This window comes from Primulina tabacum, chromosome 12 (genome assembly GCF_025594145.1).
Source record: "Primulina tabacum isolate GXHZ01 chromosome 12, ASM2559414v2, whole genome shotgun sequence".
Lineage (NCBI taxonomy): Eukaryota > Viridiplantae > Streptophyta > Magnoliopsida > Lamiales > Gesneriaceae > Primulina > Primulina tabacum.
The window spans coordinates 1712014-1728707 of NC_134561.1; the positions used below are offsets into that span (position 1 = coordinate 1712014).

A 16694-nucleotide genomic window follows, 5' to 3' on the forward strand; every position below is an offset into this window, starting at 1 on the left:
TTACCCATAATGTGCTATTTTTAAATATATTAAGATCCAAGGGACTCTTCGGTAAATTTGATAATCCGAAGGGAAAAATTAAATATAATATAAATAAATAAAATATATAATCTAAAAACATAACCGGTCCACTTCCTCCAATCAAAACTAAATTTATTTCGTGTGCAATGGTTTCGGTGACCTTAACTGCACCGGTGAACGGCGGGGCCTCTGCCGCGGGTAACGGCAGCGCCGCTTCCTCCGATAAAGGGCCTGATGTCGTAGAAGGAGCATCCGTTCGTCCGCCACACACCGCGGCAGATTACAGCGGGGCTCAGCCAGGGACCGACTCGTATCGGAAGAGGAAAATGACGACGATGCCCTTGGAGGTGGGCACTCGCGTCAATTGCCGTTGGCGTGACGGAAAGTACCATCCCGTGAAGGTCATCGAGCGTCGCAAGCTTCCTGTTGGCGATCCCAACGATTATGAGTACTACGTCCACTACACCGAATGTGAGAAGTAGTTTGTTTAATTCATACTATTTCCTATTTCTTCTAATTTGATGAAAATAGGGTTTAAATTTGGGGTTAAATGTAGGGCAGGAACGTTTGGGCTCAAGTAAAAATGAGCATCCCAATTCTGGATGGAAAACCAACTTGTTGGAGTGTCTTATTCCTATCGAACTAGTGACTCTTTATTATTTTATCGAATTAATTTTTTTCTTTTGTTTTTTGAAGAAAAAGTGCTTCAAAACAATGATTTCATGATAACAACTAACAAGTGATCTTTTCTAATTTAATGTTTATTTCGTTATTTTCCACTATGTCATACTACATGTCAAAATATGATAGGAATATAACCATTTATGCTCGGAGGAAAATGCGTCAGAAAATCCTCAATAGAAAGAGTCAAAGTGCTAGCTTTTTACCCGAGTTCAATGTTGTTTCTTTGTGATTGTTTGTTCATGATTCGTTTGTTATATCACATGACTTATTGAATTTTCCATGGGCTGACAGTTAACCGCAGACTCGACGAGTGGGTGAAGCGTGAACACCTTGATCTTGATTCTGTGGAAACTGACGTGGATGAAAAGGTTGAGGACAAGGTAATGTCTTTGGTTTTCTGCGTTGTCTTCTCTGAGGACTATGTGGTCCTGCCACTTCTTTCTGGTTATCGAAACACGTGTTCTCTCAGTTGAGTTCAATTGATTTTACACAGTATAATGTTATAGATATTTTTCCATTTTTTGTTATTAGGTATATCCTCACATTTGACAATTTCAGGTGACAAGCTTGAAAATGACTCGCCATCAAAAACGCAAGATTGACGAGACCCATGTGGAGGTGCTCCTCGTTTATATGATTCTGAAGCAATTAATTCATATATAATTTGTTGTGGACATCATTATATGCTGACATTCATGCATGAGGCTTTTAACTTTTGTTTTGGATGCGAACAAGGATGTTGCATTTTCTTTTGTACTTGTGGATGGGACACACATTATATCATACTCCATCAGCATCACCATGATCAAAATTTGATGCATTTATACCTCTCTTGTTGTTTTACAGGCTAAGCCATTTGGTTTTAACTTCTAACATGAGTAGGCATGCCTTGTAACCTGAATTTAGAAAATCACTATATTTTGATGAAGTGTGAACGGTCCAACATTACATTTGTATTAGTCTTGGGCTTTATATATGGAGTCACACCCTTTAAAAGTGTGCCACGTAATATCTAGTCTAGAATACATTCAAATGGAGCTGTGGATGATCTCAAGGTGGTGTTTGAAAAAAAATGCAGGGCCATGAGGAGCTTGATGCTGCTAGCTTGCGTGAACATGAAGAATTCACTAAAGTAAAAAATATTGCGACGATTGAACTTGGGAGATATGAGATTGAGACTTGGTACTTCTCCCCTTTTCCACCAGAATACAATGACTGTAACAAGTTGTACTTTTGCGAGTTTTGCCTAAATTTCATGAAGCGGAAAGAACAACTTCAAAGGCATATGGTGAGCATTGACATGCTTTGAGTTTGATTTTAATAGCATTTTGGTGATAAAAAAATTCTTTGGCTGTTTATACTTTTCTATGCCATTACAATGTTACTTATGGCATTGATGCCAGTGAAGTTTGTTGAGTTTTCATGCTGCTTTTTCTAAGTACCGTTTTATTCATAATTTCATGCGCTTTACTATCATATACTCGTTTCAATTGAACTTCAGCTGTGATTCCCATTGTTTACCTTATTTGCCCTTTTACTTGTAGAGGAAATGTGACCTCAAGCATCCCCCAGGTGATGAAATATATCGAGATACTACTTTGTCTATGTTTGAGGTAAGATAATACATTCTTCACCTTTTATTTTGGAAATTTATAATCATTTCTTTGGTAACATTATCTCTTTCTCCAGATTAATAGCTTGCCCAATTTTATTGCACTGACTATGAAGCTTTCATTCGCATGATCTCTTAATTTGTCTTTCACAAATGTTCTGGAGTATATATGATCAAGTTACCCAAATAGCCTCCACATTTTTTTATGTTTGAAATAGTTACTATCTCAGGCAGATGAAGCTTTGGCTTACGCTCTCATACCAAATAAACATCACTATGCAAGTCATCTGATATATCATTGAAAAGTTGTTCCGATCATTCTCAAATATTTCTGCTAATGAACGAAAATGCTGAAACCAAAAGAAATACCCCATCCCTTGGATATGAAATTTCCATCTGGTAGCTTTCTTACCAAAACTAGGGTGGGCAAGCATTGGGTGGTTGTTTGTGTCCCCTTTCTGTTCACCCTTATCCTCCAAATGACAATAGAGTGATGAATTTTGATATTTGTGGAAATATTTTTCCACAGGTTTTCAGGCTGACAACAATCTTGGGTGAACTGAGGGACTATTTTTTATTTATTTTTGGTTTGCTAATTGCCAGATTTTATATTTTTGGGTTTTGATTCCCCCAAGTTGTTTTGCCCTATCTCTTAATGGAATTTTAGGTGTACCTTAGTTTTTACACGAATTCTCTTTTTGTTTGCACTCAGATGCTTTATTCAGTCCTGGCTTACCCAATTTTCTTGCGCTAACTATGAAGTTGTCATTCACATGATCTCTTAATTTATCTTTCACAAATGTTTTGTAGTATATATGATTAAGTTACCCAAACAGACTCCGCCTTTTTTTTTTATGTTTGCAATAGTTGCTATCTCAGGCAGATGAAGCTTAGCTCTCTTATCAAAACTAGGATGGGCAAGCATTGGGTGGTTGTTTGTGTCACCTTTCTGTTCACCCTTCTACTCCGAGTGATAGTAGAATGATGGATTTTTATGTTTGTGGAAATATTTTTCCACAGGTTTTCAGGCTGATCACAATCTTGTGGGAACTGAGGGAGTAATTTTTTTGGTTTGCTAACTCCCAGATTTTATATTTTTGGGTATTGATTCCCCCAAATTGTTTTGCACCTATCTCTTAACGGAATTTGAGGTGTACCTTATTTTTTACATGAAATCTCTTATTTGTTTGCACTCAGATGCTTTATTGGGTCACATTATCTTGCTTTATGTGTTAACTTTCTAGTTGCCATTGACTATCGATAATCTATAATCTGATTCATAGCAGTTGTCAGATAATACATTTCTGTCTAAATTTGAAATATGCTGAAACAGGTTGATGGGAAAAAGAACAAGGTTTATGGGCAGAATCTTTGTTATCTTGCTAAATTATTTCTGGATCACAAGACCCTGTACTACGATGTGGATCTGTTTCTTTTCTATGTGCTGTGTGAATGTGATGATCGAGGATGCCACATGGTCGGCTACTTCTCCAAGGTATTTGTATCTCGAGGAGTTGACCTGATTTTCCTTGCCTTCTTTTATTAGTTTTGATCAAATTATGAATATTGTTTTTTTTGGAAATAAAGTTTCAAATATATAGTTCACTTTTTGGATGCTGAGTGTTAAATCATGTCATCTTTTTGTCAAGTGTTATCTACCATAAATTGGCTTATCAACTACTTGATTATCATAACTTGCTTAGTATTTCCTTGTCTTGATCAGTTTGCATGCCAGTTTTACATCGATGAATAAAAAATATGATTTAAATTTGACTCTGTTAAGCTTGATCATATTACTCCCTGGGCATGATTTTGCAATATCTTTGTCTACCACCAAAGAACAAGGAGCATGGAATAATTTATATAAATATGTTGCTACATCATAGGCTGAAGGTCTTGCATTTTATGAAAAGATTCCAGAATTGTAGGTTTCTAACTTTTCTTTCTTTATATGTGAAGGAGAAGCATTCCGAGGAATCCTACAACTTGGCCTGCATTCTTACTCTTCCTCCCTATCAGAGAAAAGGCTATGGAAAATTTCTCATTGCATTTTGTAAGCTCAGCATTTACCTCACTTTGTTAAGGGACATACCGTAAATTTCTATTGTCGATGCTATGGATGAAAGTTTGACATTGTAATTTGGGCTGCTTTAGAAGTTCTCTCTCTATGAGTGGTGTGGAGGGGGTAGCTGGTTTTGCTATGGTAGATTGGCTCGTAACGTATCTGTTAGCTAATTTATTTACCGAAGGTGTTTATGTCTTTCTTCTCCATTTTGTAGCATATGAACTTTCAAAGAAGGAAAATAAAGTCGGAACACCAGAAAGACCTCTCTCAGACCTGGGACTATTGAGTTACCGAGGGTACTGGACACGTGTTCTCCTAGACATACTGAAAAAACACAAAGGAAATATCTCCATTAAGGTTTGTATCAACTCCATCTACATGGCACTGATTATTTGCGGCGGAAGAGTTTTTAAGTAGTTTTTTTGGTTCAGTCTACTTGGTAGGGTTTGAAATGAGAGACTAAAACGAACTTGAAAGTTTCTACCGTCAGATATTATTGATGTGCGAGTTTTGCTTATGCTCTCACCTATTTAGTAGTTTGTGCACTGCATGAACTGGGTGACAGTCGTTTGATTAAACCTGAACCTCTGACTCTGTATATTTATAACAATAGAAAACGTGAAGCATTAAAAGGGAAAAAAAGGAAATAAAATTATAAATAGCGAATAAGGAAAGAATCAGGAAATGTCATTCAGATATTTTATATTAGCTATCATTGAGGTTTTTTCAGTGTTCAATGCCAAATGCTACGGGTGAAAGTTGGCTGACTTGGGTTGGCCTTATTTCTCTTTTTTACTGCGGTACCTTTCAATTTTATTCCTTGTTAATTGCCTTATCCAGGAGCTCAGTGATATGACGGCTATCAAGGCCGAAGACATATTGTCTACTCTTCAGAACTTAGAGTTAATCCAATACCGGAAGGGACAACATGTTATATGTGCGGATCCTAAGGTCTTGGACCGGCACCTCAAAGCTGCAGGACGTGGCGGTCTTGACGTTGACGTCTGTAAATTAATATGGACGCCTTATAAAGAACAGAGCTGAATTTTAGTGTTCTCTCAGGTTTCTCTGCCAACCTTTTCTCGGACTTGTGCTCGGCAATTCTCTCTTATGTATATATAATGTTTGCAGCATGTAATGTAATGTAGGACGCTAATCACTTGTTTCTGAGCTGTTTCTTACAAATTATTTGGTTCTGCCTGCTAACATGATTTGGTAAGCACTGTGATTATTGAAATGTTTGCGTGTTAGTGTTCCTTTTTTACCGCAATTTGTCGATCACTTGGTTGAAACTAGACCTAGCCACGGGTCGGGTTGGACCTGGACCAGACTGAAATTGGCATGTGGTCAACCGACCAGTTAATTGGGTCGAAAGAGTCAACAGGTTTTGACCCAAAACCTTAGCCGGTGATAGGAGGGTCGGTTACGGTTTTTGTCTTTGAAAACCGTCGAATTGTCGGGTCGTTGTGTCGACATTATCATTATTTTTTATGATTGAGCCTTGAAATAAGGAACCAAACAGAATGAGTCATGGAGTAAGGAGTTGAAACAATCTGACTGCAGATAGTAACAAAAATTTTGATGAATGATTCTCGAGATTTACGAAGTCTTAATTGTAATATTTGATTAATTGGAAATTTTTGGAGAGATTTTTTTATGGAAAGAATGAAATATTTGATAGAGTTTTTATAAATGTAAGATTTTTTAAATGTTTATTAACAAATAATAATATTTTTGTATTTAATAAAAATACGGGCTTAGTCGGACGAGGACCCGAAGACACGTGTCGGATTACTGCTTGACGAAACCTCTCCGATATTCAAATCAAGAATATGCAATAAAATATAATTTCACAAGTCTGTCTGACTTTCTGAAGTATCACTAGAACAGATTGATTTTAAATATTTGAGAAGAATAATGCAATTCTTTCAATATTAATAAAAAAAAACAAAAAAATTGAGATATAATATATATAGTAATAATGGAGAAATAAGATTTACTTCTAACTTTATATATGATTTGAGTACTCTCACTATTTCTTTGTTGGATTAAATAAGTGAAAATTGCTCAACATTTCCATCTAACTAACAAGTCCAAGAAAAGAAGTACACGGGAAAAAAAACAACCATAAGGGAGGGAGAATTATGGTTTCTTCTTAATAGGCCTCAAAGGAAACACCCTAATCAAAATCTCTTTGCCTTGGATTCACTCTTGCTGAGCACGATTCCAGAAAGTTTACTGACCTCGTAAAGTAGCACAGCCGAAAAGAGAAAGCTGCGAATATATCAAGAAATCAAGAAACTTTGTATATAAATATTGCAACGGTTTTAGCTTTTATATTCTTTCTTTTAATATATGTATGCATAGTATACCAGGTTGTGATACAAACTCGATGAACAGTGCTAGCAGCTACGAGCGCTACGGCTTCGGCGATTACAACTGTCATGAAAAGACGAAGATGAATGCGCAAGGCAAATAAAAAATGAAAGAAAGTAAGAAAATTATGAAGCAGTAAGCTAGTGATGCTGAAAATAGTATGATGATATTTGATGCCCCCCTTCAGATGACAATGCTAAACTTGACCACCTTCCGGGCTTTGATGTAGATAGATGAAACAAAGGTATTGTCAAAGTAGCAACCACACTTACCAGTGCCCCATCCAGTCTTGATACCGTTTGTTTCCTGATAATTTCCGATGAACTGGACACAGAAATCAGGTTTGAGGTAAGTACCACAATCATTTCATAAATGCATCGATCAATCAAACAAAGCAAGTTACACACACAATCATAGAGCACAAATATTCCAGGTTTAGTCTTGAGGGTTGAATCCAATTTTATGGTTGTTACAATTACTGTTTTCAATTTAGACCGGCTAACTCGGTGGTTTGATCTGGCCTGAGCAAAAAAGGGATCGGGGCCATCGGAGTATCGGGTGGATTTTCTTCTCATTATGTTAATTTGTTATTTTAAAAAAGTACCCAGCTGTTCCATACCTACTAAATATTAGTATATTATAGGTATTGAAGTAATTTAATAGATGAGAGTTAAACTAAGAATTAATGTTTTTATAGACATCATTTCATGATATAATTTTAATTATTTTTCAAATAATGAAGTTTTGACACAATAATTTATTTTTGAGCTATAGAATCATTAACATAACACCAAAAATAAAGGCAAAAAATAATTAAAAATAAATAAAAGACTGGCAAACTGGTCTCTGAACCTCATCTCGGTAATCCGATCATGCCAAGCAAGCCAAGCTAGCTAACTGAGCGTTGTTTTATAAACTCAGTTTTACTGGCTGGCTTAAGTTTTCGGCCATGGCCTGGACCACCCAGTATTTTGACATTCCTACTTAGAATGGTGAGCACATCATGCATGGTCGAACAAATATCAAGAGCAAAAAGTGCACCAATCATACAGCAATTATAAATGCATGCAGTGTTCTGTGTTGCTCAAGTGACATAACTTCAGTAACATGAGCTTTACATATGACTTCGCAAAGTGCATGCATGAACTTTGACAAGGGAGTAAAAGTTCCTATGAGATCAGCTCTATAGCAGATGAGATGATGAAAAATGTTTCAAAAGCGGATCAGATTTTAACATAACCACCAAGGAATTAAGCGCAAGGAGAAAACCAAATTTTTTTTCAGAGCCTGTTTTTGATTTCTGGAAACAAATTTTCATCCCAAAACAAAAACAAAAACTATCGTTTATTTTTACTCTCCTTCCCCAAAACAAAGTTTCCCTCTCTTTGCCATCTTCAAATATAATCATTACTTTGAACTTTGAAGTAAACTTTTCATAATGCCCCATAATTACTCTATTATTATATTATATTATGAACCAAAATAAACAATATTAAAATTTTAAAAATAATTTTATTCAACCTTTTCTAACAAAATATAACATCTACGGTAAAAAATTTATTTTCCCAAATTGATACCAAAAGACATTTTACTTTCCCAAAACATTCCCCCAAAACTCCCAATTTAAACCAAAAATTGCGAAATGCATGTGAGGAAAGGATCTTTACCAGGCTCTGTAGATTGCTCCACATGTGCAGATGCCATTTCAAAGAATAATCACCAAGATTACAAACTGAATTTTTTTTAAAAAAAAAGAAGCTGCGGAGACAAAACTGGGTATATTTATAATATAAATGAGTCTCGCTTTAAATGCTGGTAGCCTTTTTCTACCAATTAAGAATTGGAAATCAATAGTTAGCAGTCCTGGACTTCTATGATATCGCACTTTTGATATACTCTGCTCCAATTGTTCACAACGAAGGATTGTCTAAATTTATAAAAACAAGAAGTAGAGTATTTAAATAGTATGTGAAAATGATTCAGACCATGCCCTATACTATAATAACTAAAGCCATTTGACGGAAAACTTTCTTACTGTTAGAAGCAAAAGGAATACGAGAGAGCTGGTGAATCCTCCAATAATAGTAAATAACTCCGAAGATGCTAACTTTGATCTATACACTTCTTGTAGAGATAGAGTAGCAACGAATAGGAGAAAAGAGTATAGCATTGAACTCCCAGCTGCAGCCATGTTACTGAAATGACATTGAAAATCAAGAAACACAAACTCATCAGAATGCTACCGAATGAATTTAAACCAATGGATGGCAAAAACTAGCAATTAGAAGAATTTATATACAGAAAAGTAGCCATGTATGTATCCAGTAAAGACTTGAGATGTGCTTCAAATAATTCTAACGAGTAGCTTAGAAATACGAAATATTCCTAAAGTATAGTAATTGAAATGGATTGAGTAAGAGTTACCTAGGACACAAATGAATTACCAAATCTAAAAAAACTATTCAACAATGTTTCGAATCCAAAACTAAAAAATTGCAAATACCCACATTACTTTCTAATTGGTCATGCTTCCACCTTGATCTAACAACTAAATATCCTCATTCTTAATCAACATAATTTTCTCTCACAAAATGATCTATAGTTTATTACTTGAGAAACTTAAAACGAGCGGTAATCAAAGTTTTCTAATTACCGAGCCTACTCCAAGCAGGGCAGTTTGGAAGCTCACCCATATGTCCCAGCCCACTCATCATATATTGGCTGACATATAAGCTTAAATTTAAGAGTGTAAAATTCATTTCACACTTGTCCATTTGATGTGTTAATTAAAAATGAGTGCCAAGTTATTAACTGGGCTCTAGATATCCAACTGACAAAAGATTCAATCAACCGCAAGAAATCACAATTCTAAAGTTCTAAAGATACACAAATTGATTATTAGATCGCCAATATCAGAAAAAATACACAATTGTCCTCAAACATGATTTCAATTCAAGAAACAGGAAAACTCATAAAACATATGTGATATGCTAAACTCAAATCCAAGTTGGTAACTCCCTCTTTTGGAAGTCAGTAATCTATCTCATCAAGCAGATATGCCCAAGACACAAACCGTCTGGAAAAAAAATCACCTAAAGCTCCACATTACCGGTTAGAAATCACAAGTGTGGTCAATCTTCTCACGTAAACACAAAAAAAACTGCTATGCTTGCTTGCACACACATTATTTCAAGATATCTGTTGCTTCACCACGCGATCTTGTTAGCCATAAAAGTCAGCATATACCAACACTAACCCAAGAATTCCATCAAGGGGTGATTTGATATAGTTTGGAGCAAACCTCGTGAACTCCAACAACAAAGAAATCAGAAATAATAAAATTTCATGATTTTTTGAGACAAACCAACCCTGCTCACCCTTGAAATCAGACCGTGACATGAGCAAACTTCTGAACTTCCAAATGAACCACAATAATCTACAAAACTGCGGCTTGCCAACCCGATACAACATAAACCCGCATGCGATTGCACCCAAAAAAACAAAAAAATAAATAAAATTGCAGCTAAATTAAACCAGTTAAAAAAATGTCCCAAATCTGAAATGCAGTTCACTTCTAACAATCTAGCAAAAACCCAATTCAAATCCAATAACAGATCTCGATCTCTAAAAAATTTCAACCATAAACAAATTGAAATTTCACAAGGGTTTCAACACAATGGGATTGAGTCTCACCTTATTGGAATCAATCGAGTCAAAATTTGACACTGGGAAATTTGGAGCGGCGCAGAAAAACGCCCAAACGCATCAAGATGTCAAGTGACGACTTAAAAAAACGCGTTTTGATAGAAAACGTTGCTTCATGCGATATATGTATATACTAGCTTTGATAACCTCAATTTTTGAGGCATTTTCCCAAGTTTTTTTTTCATTAATAAATGAGATATTTTTTTATGTTTGTATAAGGATTTTACTACCAGATGAGAATATTTTCAGGAGATTATTGGATATTTGATATTGATTATGTTAATGGATTTATTAATCCGTTAAGCCTAATTTTTTTTAGTATTTTAGAGTATTAACGGTTATGTGATAATTGAACAATGGATAAAAATATTTAAAGTAAATATTGTTAAAAAATGTTTGAGGATTTCTTTACTTCATATTTAAGAGCTTAAGTGATATATTTATTAGCCTTGCCACTTTTTTTTTTGAAGATATGGAAATATAGAATTTTATTGAATTTGTAGAACCACCGATAACAACAGTGTAACAAGAGACTAATTTTTTAAAAAAAACTAAAAGATATGAATAGAATTATCTTTAACTCTCATGGCAAGGAAAAAACAAATTTTAGTATGCTATATGTAAAATGGATTTACAGAGGGGTAAATGTATTACAAGGCAAAAAAAATTCATAGAAATAAGAAATGAAAAACAACTTTTATATATGTAGATTAGATATAGTACAAACTAAAATTTTTAATATGTAGATACAAACAATTTATAACTAAGCATTTTATACATCACAAGGAAAACATTTGCTTATTTATTTAGTGGACAATCGATTGATGTTGATGCATGCATATTTTTGATATCTAATTCTTTCTCAATATCAGTTGCATATTCTAGCAAAAGAGAAAGCTCTGCTTCCACTGTAAGCACTCGCCGGAAGATGACCGTCCGTATTGGGTTGGAGTAAAATCTTTTCGTCATAACTTTAACTTCTTTTTGAAATAGATAGTTGTAGTAACATTGTCCACAGTCGATAAAAGTACAATTATGAGTTGTTTTCCATTAGATTTGATGATGAACAAAAAATATAGCTAATAAAGAGAGTGGAAGTATGGTAAAATAATTAACTAACTTTGAAGCAATAAATAAGGTAAGTAGATATCTATATATGGCAAAAGAGGTGGTTTTTTTAGATGAGTCATTAACAACTATTGATATGTGTTGGATTAAAAGCTACTATTTTCAATAAAAAAGGCTAGTCATCACATGGTTTATTTTTGACATTTGTAACGTTGAAACAAGCTTAGTCATCATTTTTCTGTGTTGTGTGTCAAAAAAATGAATATTGTTACAAACAATAAAACAATTTTCAAATTGGAAGGAATTCAAATTTTTTTTGTCGAGCAAGAGTTTGTACTGTATATCGTAACGCAAAACTAAACATATAAAATAACATTTGGTTGATAAAAAAAGTGAGATAAGATATAGCTAATTTGTTTAAGATTTGAAAATTTTAAAATCTTGAGTAGGAAAAAACGAAGTTTAATGAAAGAAATAAATATAGTATATGAAGTTATGCCTGAAAAAAGACAGTAGGGAAATTGATTTCAACATTTAAATGAACAACTTTAAAGCATATTTCAATTAATTTATGTGGGTAGTTTTAACTATATGGTTCATGATGATGTTCATTATGTGTTCTCATATTATTTACTAGAGTTTTTAACATATTTGTACAACCATAAGAAAAATTGAGGTAGCAAAGGTTGTGTTGAAGATAACTTGTCATTTAATAGAATTGGATGATAAAAAAGCAATAATACACATCAGATAACTATTCATTCATGAAGAAAAATTGTGTTAGCATAGTTTTTTTGAGTGTTAAGTTGTTGGCAATGATGGTAAGGGATTTTTGGCAGGGAAATAAACTACTTGTTCATTCTCTAAATGAATTGGTAAGCATGTTACAAATGGATGTACATGGTTTAGATCAAATTTGAAAATACGCCAAATTGCTTCAGGTGGTGAAATCCATCTTGCACACTGGAAATTTTTAATTTCATCAACTATGGGATTGTTTTCATTTGCAACTAATGTATATAAAATCTTATCATGACCCTTGTAAATGTATTTATATATATAATTTATAGCCTGAATAGTTGAACATATTTCAACGTTAATGTGACAATTAAATTTGGCTAAGAGATATGGATTAAAAGACACAACCCAACAGTTATCAAGTTGTGCCCCCTAATAGTAATTGCATAATTGTTATTTCGACGACGATATATAGGGTATGAATTTGTTCCATATTTAGTGTTCTCGGAGAATTTTTTAGGGTAATTAAATTACATGAGCTATTTTTCATACAAGGGCATGTTGGATTCAATGATCCACAAGGTCCGTGCATCATATGCTTAACTACCAGGGAAAATAGGTATGGCTAAGCATGCGGATCAGGTAATTAAGCACAAACGATTCTATCAAATGCTTCAAGATGAAATAATTTTGAAGCCTTATTCAAAATAAGAAGAAAATGTGCATGCGGTAAACCTCGTTTTTGGAATTCTATTACGTAAGAATAAGCAAGGACATGACCAAAAATTTCTTTGTTGAACAATTCTTTTTTTTAGAACTTGTAATTTTGCACGAAATATTTGAGAGGTTAAATCAGGTCTATTTTGTATTTCATCAAAAGGTAAACACAACGCTTTTATTTCTAGCCAATTTGGATTTGAAGTTATTGTTAAGAAAATATCAGGTTTTCCATAACGTTGAACTAATGTTATAGCATCCATATATATTTTACACATATCTCTAGGTCCTCCAATAAATGACTAGGTAAGATTATGCGTTTTCCAACATCAATGCCCGTTTGGCATCCTTGTGTAATACTATCTAGTAAACCACGATATACCTCATTTCGTAAACGGTTTTGTATGTTTGTAGTCCTGAAAAAATCTGACCTCGATGTTTCAATTTTGATGTATATATCAACTATATATTGTTGAAGAAACCTTCCAATATGTAATACAAAAGATTTATCATTTTCTCTTATTTGTAACTTATAACAGTAATACTCACGACATGATACCATTGACCTTTGGTATTGCGCTTGCTCAAATCTACATGAATAAAAAAACAACTTTATAACATAAGTAAATATACACATTGGAGTACTAAAGTTTAATTTTATGATTAAAAAAATTGCAACCTAGAGTCACCTTTATTTTCAGTTTGTATGACATGTTCAGTATTTGTGAAACTTTTGATGTCGTAAATGATTTGGCTTCTACATGTCGGTTTAGGGCGCATTTTTTTTTCATTTGATATAAATCTTGCAATTTTACGATGCCAACCAGATTCCCATTTGGAAATATGAGAGGATATTGCATAGGATCATAACAAGCAAAGTAGTGTTTGGTTATCTAAGGGCGATTATCTTTTGGATAAACTTGTATATGGTGGCTTGTACATTGTTCATGTTCATTAGATTCTAGCCATATTCCAGCAACTTGAGACACTGTAGGCTTATTAAGAGTTCGTTGGTCAATAATAGGGTCAGCTTGCAAGGAAATTTTATATTCGCTCAGATTTTTAATGCTATTAAGGCTACGGAAGAAACTTGCATATGGATTCAGTGCTAAAATATGAATCAATTTTTGTATAAGATTTTCTTTAAACTTTGAGCTTACACACATTCGATTCGATATTTCATGTTCAGTGTCAAAAAAGTACAACTGAAAGTTTTTGGGATTTTCGTTATTTGATGGTATTAATTGATCCATGAAGTGATAAAGTAGACCTTGTACACGGAATGTGTAAATGCCATAATTTCGTCTAGCTAAAGATTTGTCGCAATGGACTCCAAGTGATGTAAACGCAAGCATATTATTGTAACTACGAACACAATTATTGAATTCTCTAGCATCTTCAGCACTACCACAATATAATTGTACTAAATCGGAAGGCATTTCTGTAAGTAAAAGATTTACTTCTCCCGAGGCATAAGAATGCCGGCGGTTGTAAGTAAATACGCTTTGCATCACAAAATTCACAGTTAGGCACATCAGGTAGCAGGTCTGGGCAGTTGACTATAGATTGGAACACGTCTGCCTCAACACAATTTGTATCATTGCCAGTAGATATTTGTAATTGGTTTTTTGTATTTCGCCGGCTATTTTTTGTCATTCTAGATATTCCAAACAAGCATATTTTCTTTTAGGCGTGTTTTTTTCCATATTGGTATCTAAAGAATTTTGTTTGTGTGAGTGTGACATTATTGAGAAATTGACTCACTAAACATGTGAAAACTTTATAGTGTAAATAGGACAAACGTTTATGTAGTTTTAAAAAAGCAAATTAAAGCGCAATATGGCACATAGGCAAGGTGAGTAATTTCTAAAATGTTGCAAGCCAAACAAGAAACTGATGCAGCACAAATATGTATAAATAAACCCTATGCCATAAAAAACTTTAACCAAGAACCAAACCTATATCCTGCTCGGGTTGAAGAACCTAGCATTTTTTCTGTACGCAACTCTTCAATGAGGGTGGGCTGCACCTTTAATTGGCTGCAATAGTGTGGGGACCCGAACGCTAATTCATGTCTTAATCATTATTAATGTCAAATATAACAATTAAGAAAAGTGAGACTAATTTTTTTTTCTTTTTAATATATAAATGCGGAAACGTAACAATAATCTATCTGATATACATGTCAAAGTCAAAGTACAATCATGTACTACATGTCTCTATCTCCACTAGGTTCAACGACTATATATCCAGTGCTGAATCCTATTCTGCTTCTGGGCCCGGATCTCCACACTAACTAAAATTTCTCATCCTCTTCCTGATCCTGATCCTGTCCCACCTGTTGTCATGCACACATACAAACAAGACAACAGCCGGATAACTCCGGTGAGAATTACATTCCCAGTATAAATCATGTATACATGCATTTCATATAAACAGATATAACAGCATGAAACAAATATTCATAACATGTATCAAAATCAGAAACATGAATTATTACAAACTCTGAATCACACTCTGTAACTCTTAGACTCTGACTCGACTCATCCTAATCTAGGGATCCCGATCTGAATAAGAACGTAACAATCTCTCACCTACTCCCTCGGTCGTGGTGACGGTACGTTCTTATTACGGACTTTGGTCCTAGCTATAGCGAATATCGGAAATAGAAGTCGCTCTTCTTCTAAGTCACATCGATATGACCAAACGTCCGGTGTCTTGGCGGTTCTGTCCAAGACTAGGCGGATCTGCCCTGGCGTATCTTGCCGAACCTCTGTGACAATGTGCAATGGCCCAGCGACTATTCTATCACTATCAGGCCCCTCTGTCACGAGATCAATCGCCTACGACTAGGCGTATCAGCCTATGACTCAATACATAAAACAATAGACCAAAGATAACAATCACATCAATTGCAAATATCAATGCAATAAGATGAAGTATGTGATTTTGGGAAACTCCAGTCAAATCTAACTCGAGTTGTGCAATCCCGCATCAATATCAATTTATACCTTTCGTTTCGTTCTGTCGATCTGACTCTGTCGAAGTCTCGAACTCCCTGCCTATCAAATCAATCTGGCAATAACAATATCGAATACATTGTATCAATGTATAACTCAATTGAAAACCTGTTCTGATCAATACTCAAATAAAACATAATCTGATCCATATCAACGATATCACAGTACAATCTTAATCAATACTGAATCTGATCAATATCACTTTGCTGATGTTTTGATGGCATAATACTACAGTCTTGATAGCCCCGTCAATCTCAACATCACAGATATAATCCCACAACTCATAATCGATATCAATACGAATCATAATCTTTAATAATAACAGGTCATAACATCAAATCTGTGCAATCTCAATCATATCACTTCCGAAAATCATAACAATTACATAAACAGTCCGTTCTTCGATCTGACTTCAATTATATACTGATCAGTATACCCAGAACACATCATATCAGTCAAATCACAATTCCCCCAATATCATAATCTCAAATGATATCAGAATTCAATAAAACTTACGTCCTGTTGTAGCTATCGTCGCTAGGAACTCGGTACTGTACTCGGATTCAAAATCAGACGGACGGATCTTGACCCAATCAATTTCTGGTCTTCGAAGAAACTTATCTTCCCAGAGCTTCTCTTTCCTCGTTTCTTTTTCTGAGAATTCAACTGCTTGTTCCTTATATATATA

The 16694-nt window shown here is 34.4% G+C and overlaps 2 protein-coding genes across 3 annotated transcripts; one reads left to right on the top strand and one right to left on the bottom strand.

The window, feature by feature from the left end:
- The first annotated feature begins 125 nt into the window (after positions 1-125).
- Positions 126-5632, top strand: LOC142520818 (histone acetyltransferase of the MYST family 1-like). Its single transcript, XM_075623965.1, has 9 exons — positions 126-492; positions 997-1085; positions 1264-1323; positions 1784-1993; positions 2250-2318; positions 3651-3812; positions 4277-4370; positions 4597-4739; positions 5223-5632. The coding sequence occupies exons 1-9, from the start codon at positions 168-170 to the stop codon at positions 5424-5426; spliced, it is 1356 nt and encodes a 451-aa protein (XP_075480080.1). The 5' UTR covers positions 126-167; the 3' UTR covers positions 5427-5632.
- A 723-nt stretch (positions 5633-6355) lies between these two features.
- Positions 6356-10577, bottom strand: LOC142521076 (uncharacterized). Of its 2 annotated transcripts, none has more exons than XM_075624266.1 (5): positions 10452-10577; positions 8794-8953; positions 7031-7082; positions 6755-6821; positions 6356-6656 (listed from the first exon to the last, which is right to left on the bottom strand). In XM_075624266.1, exons 2-5 carry the CDS (start codon positions 8947-8949, stop codon positions 6566-6568), a joined length of 366 nt encoding a protein of 121 aa, XP_075480381.1. In that variant the 5' UTR covers positions 8950-8953; positions 10452-10577; the 3' UTR covers positions 6356-6565. The 2 variants fall into 2 exon arrangements, with proteins under 2 accessions (XP_075480381.1, XP_075480382.1); XM_075624267.1 differs by lacking the exon at positions 10452-10577 and adding an exon at positions 10136-10413.
- Between the last annotated feature and the right edge of the window lie 6117 nt (positions 10578-16694).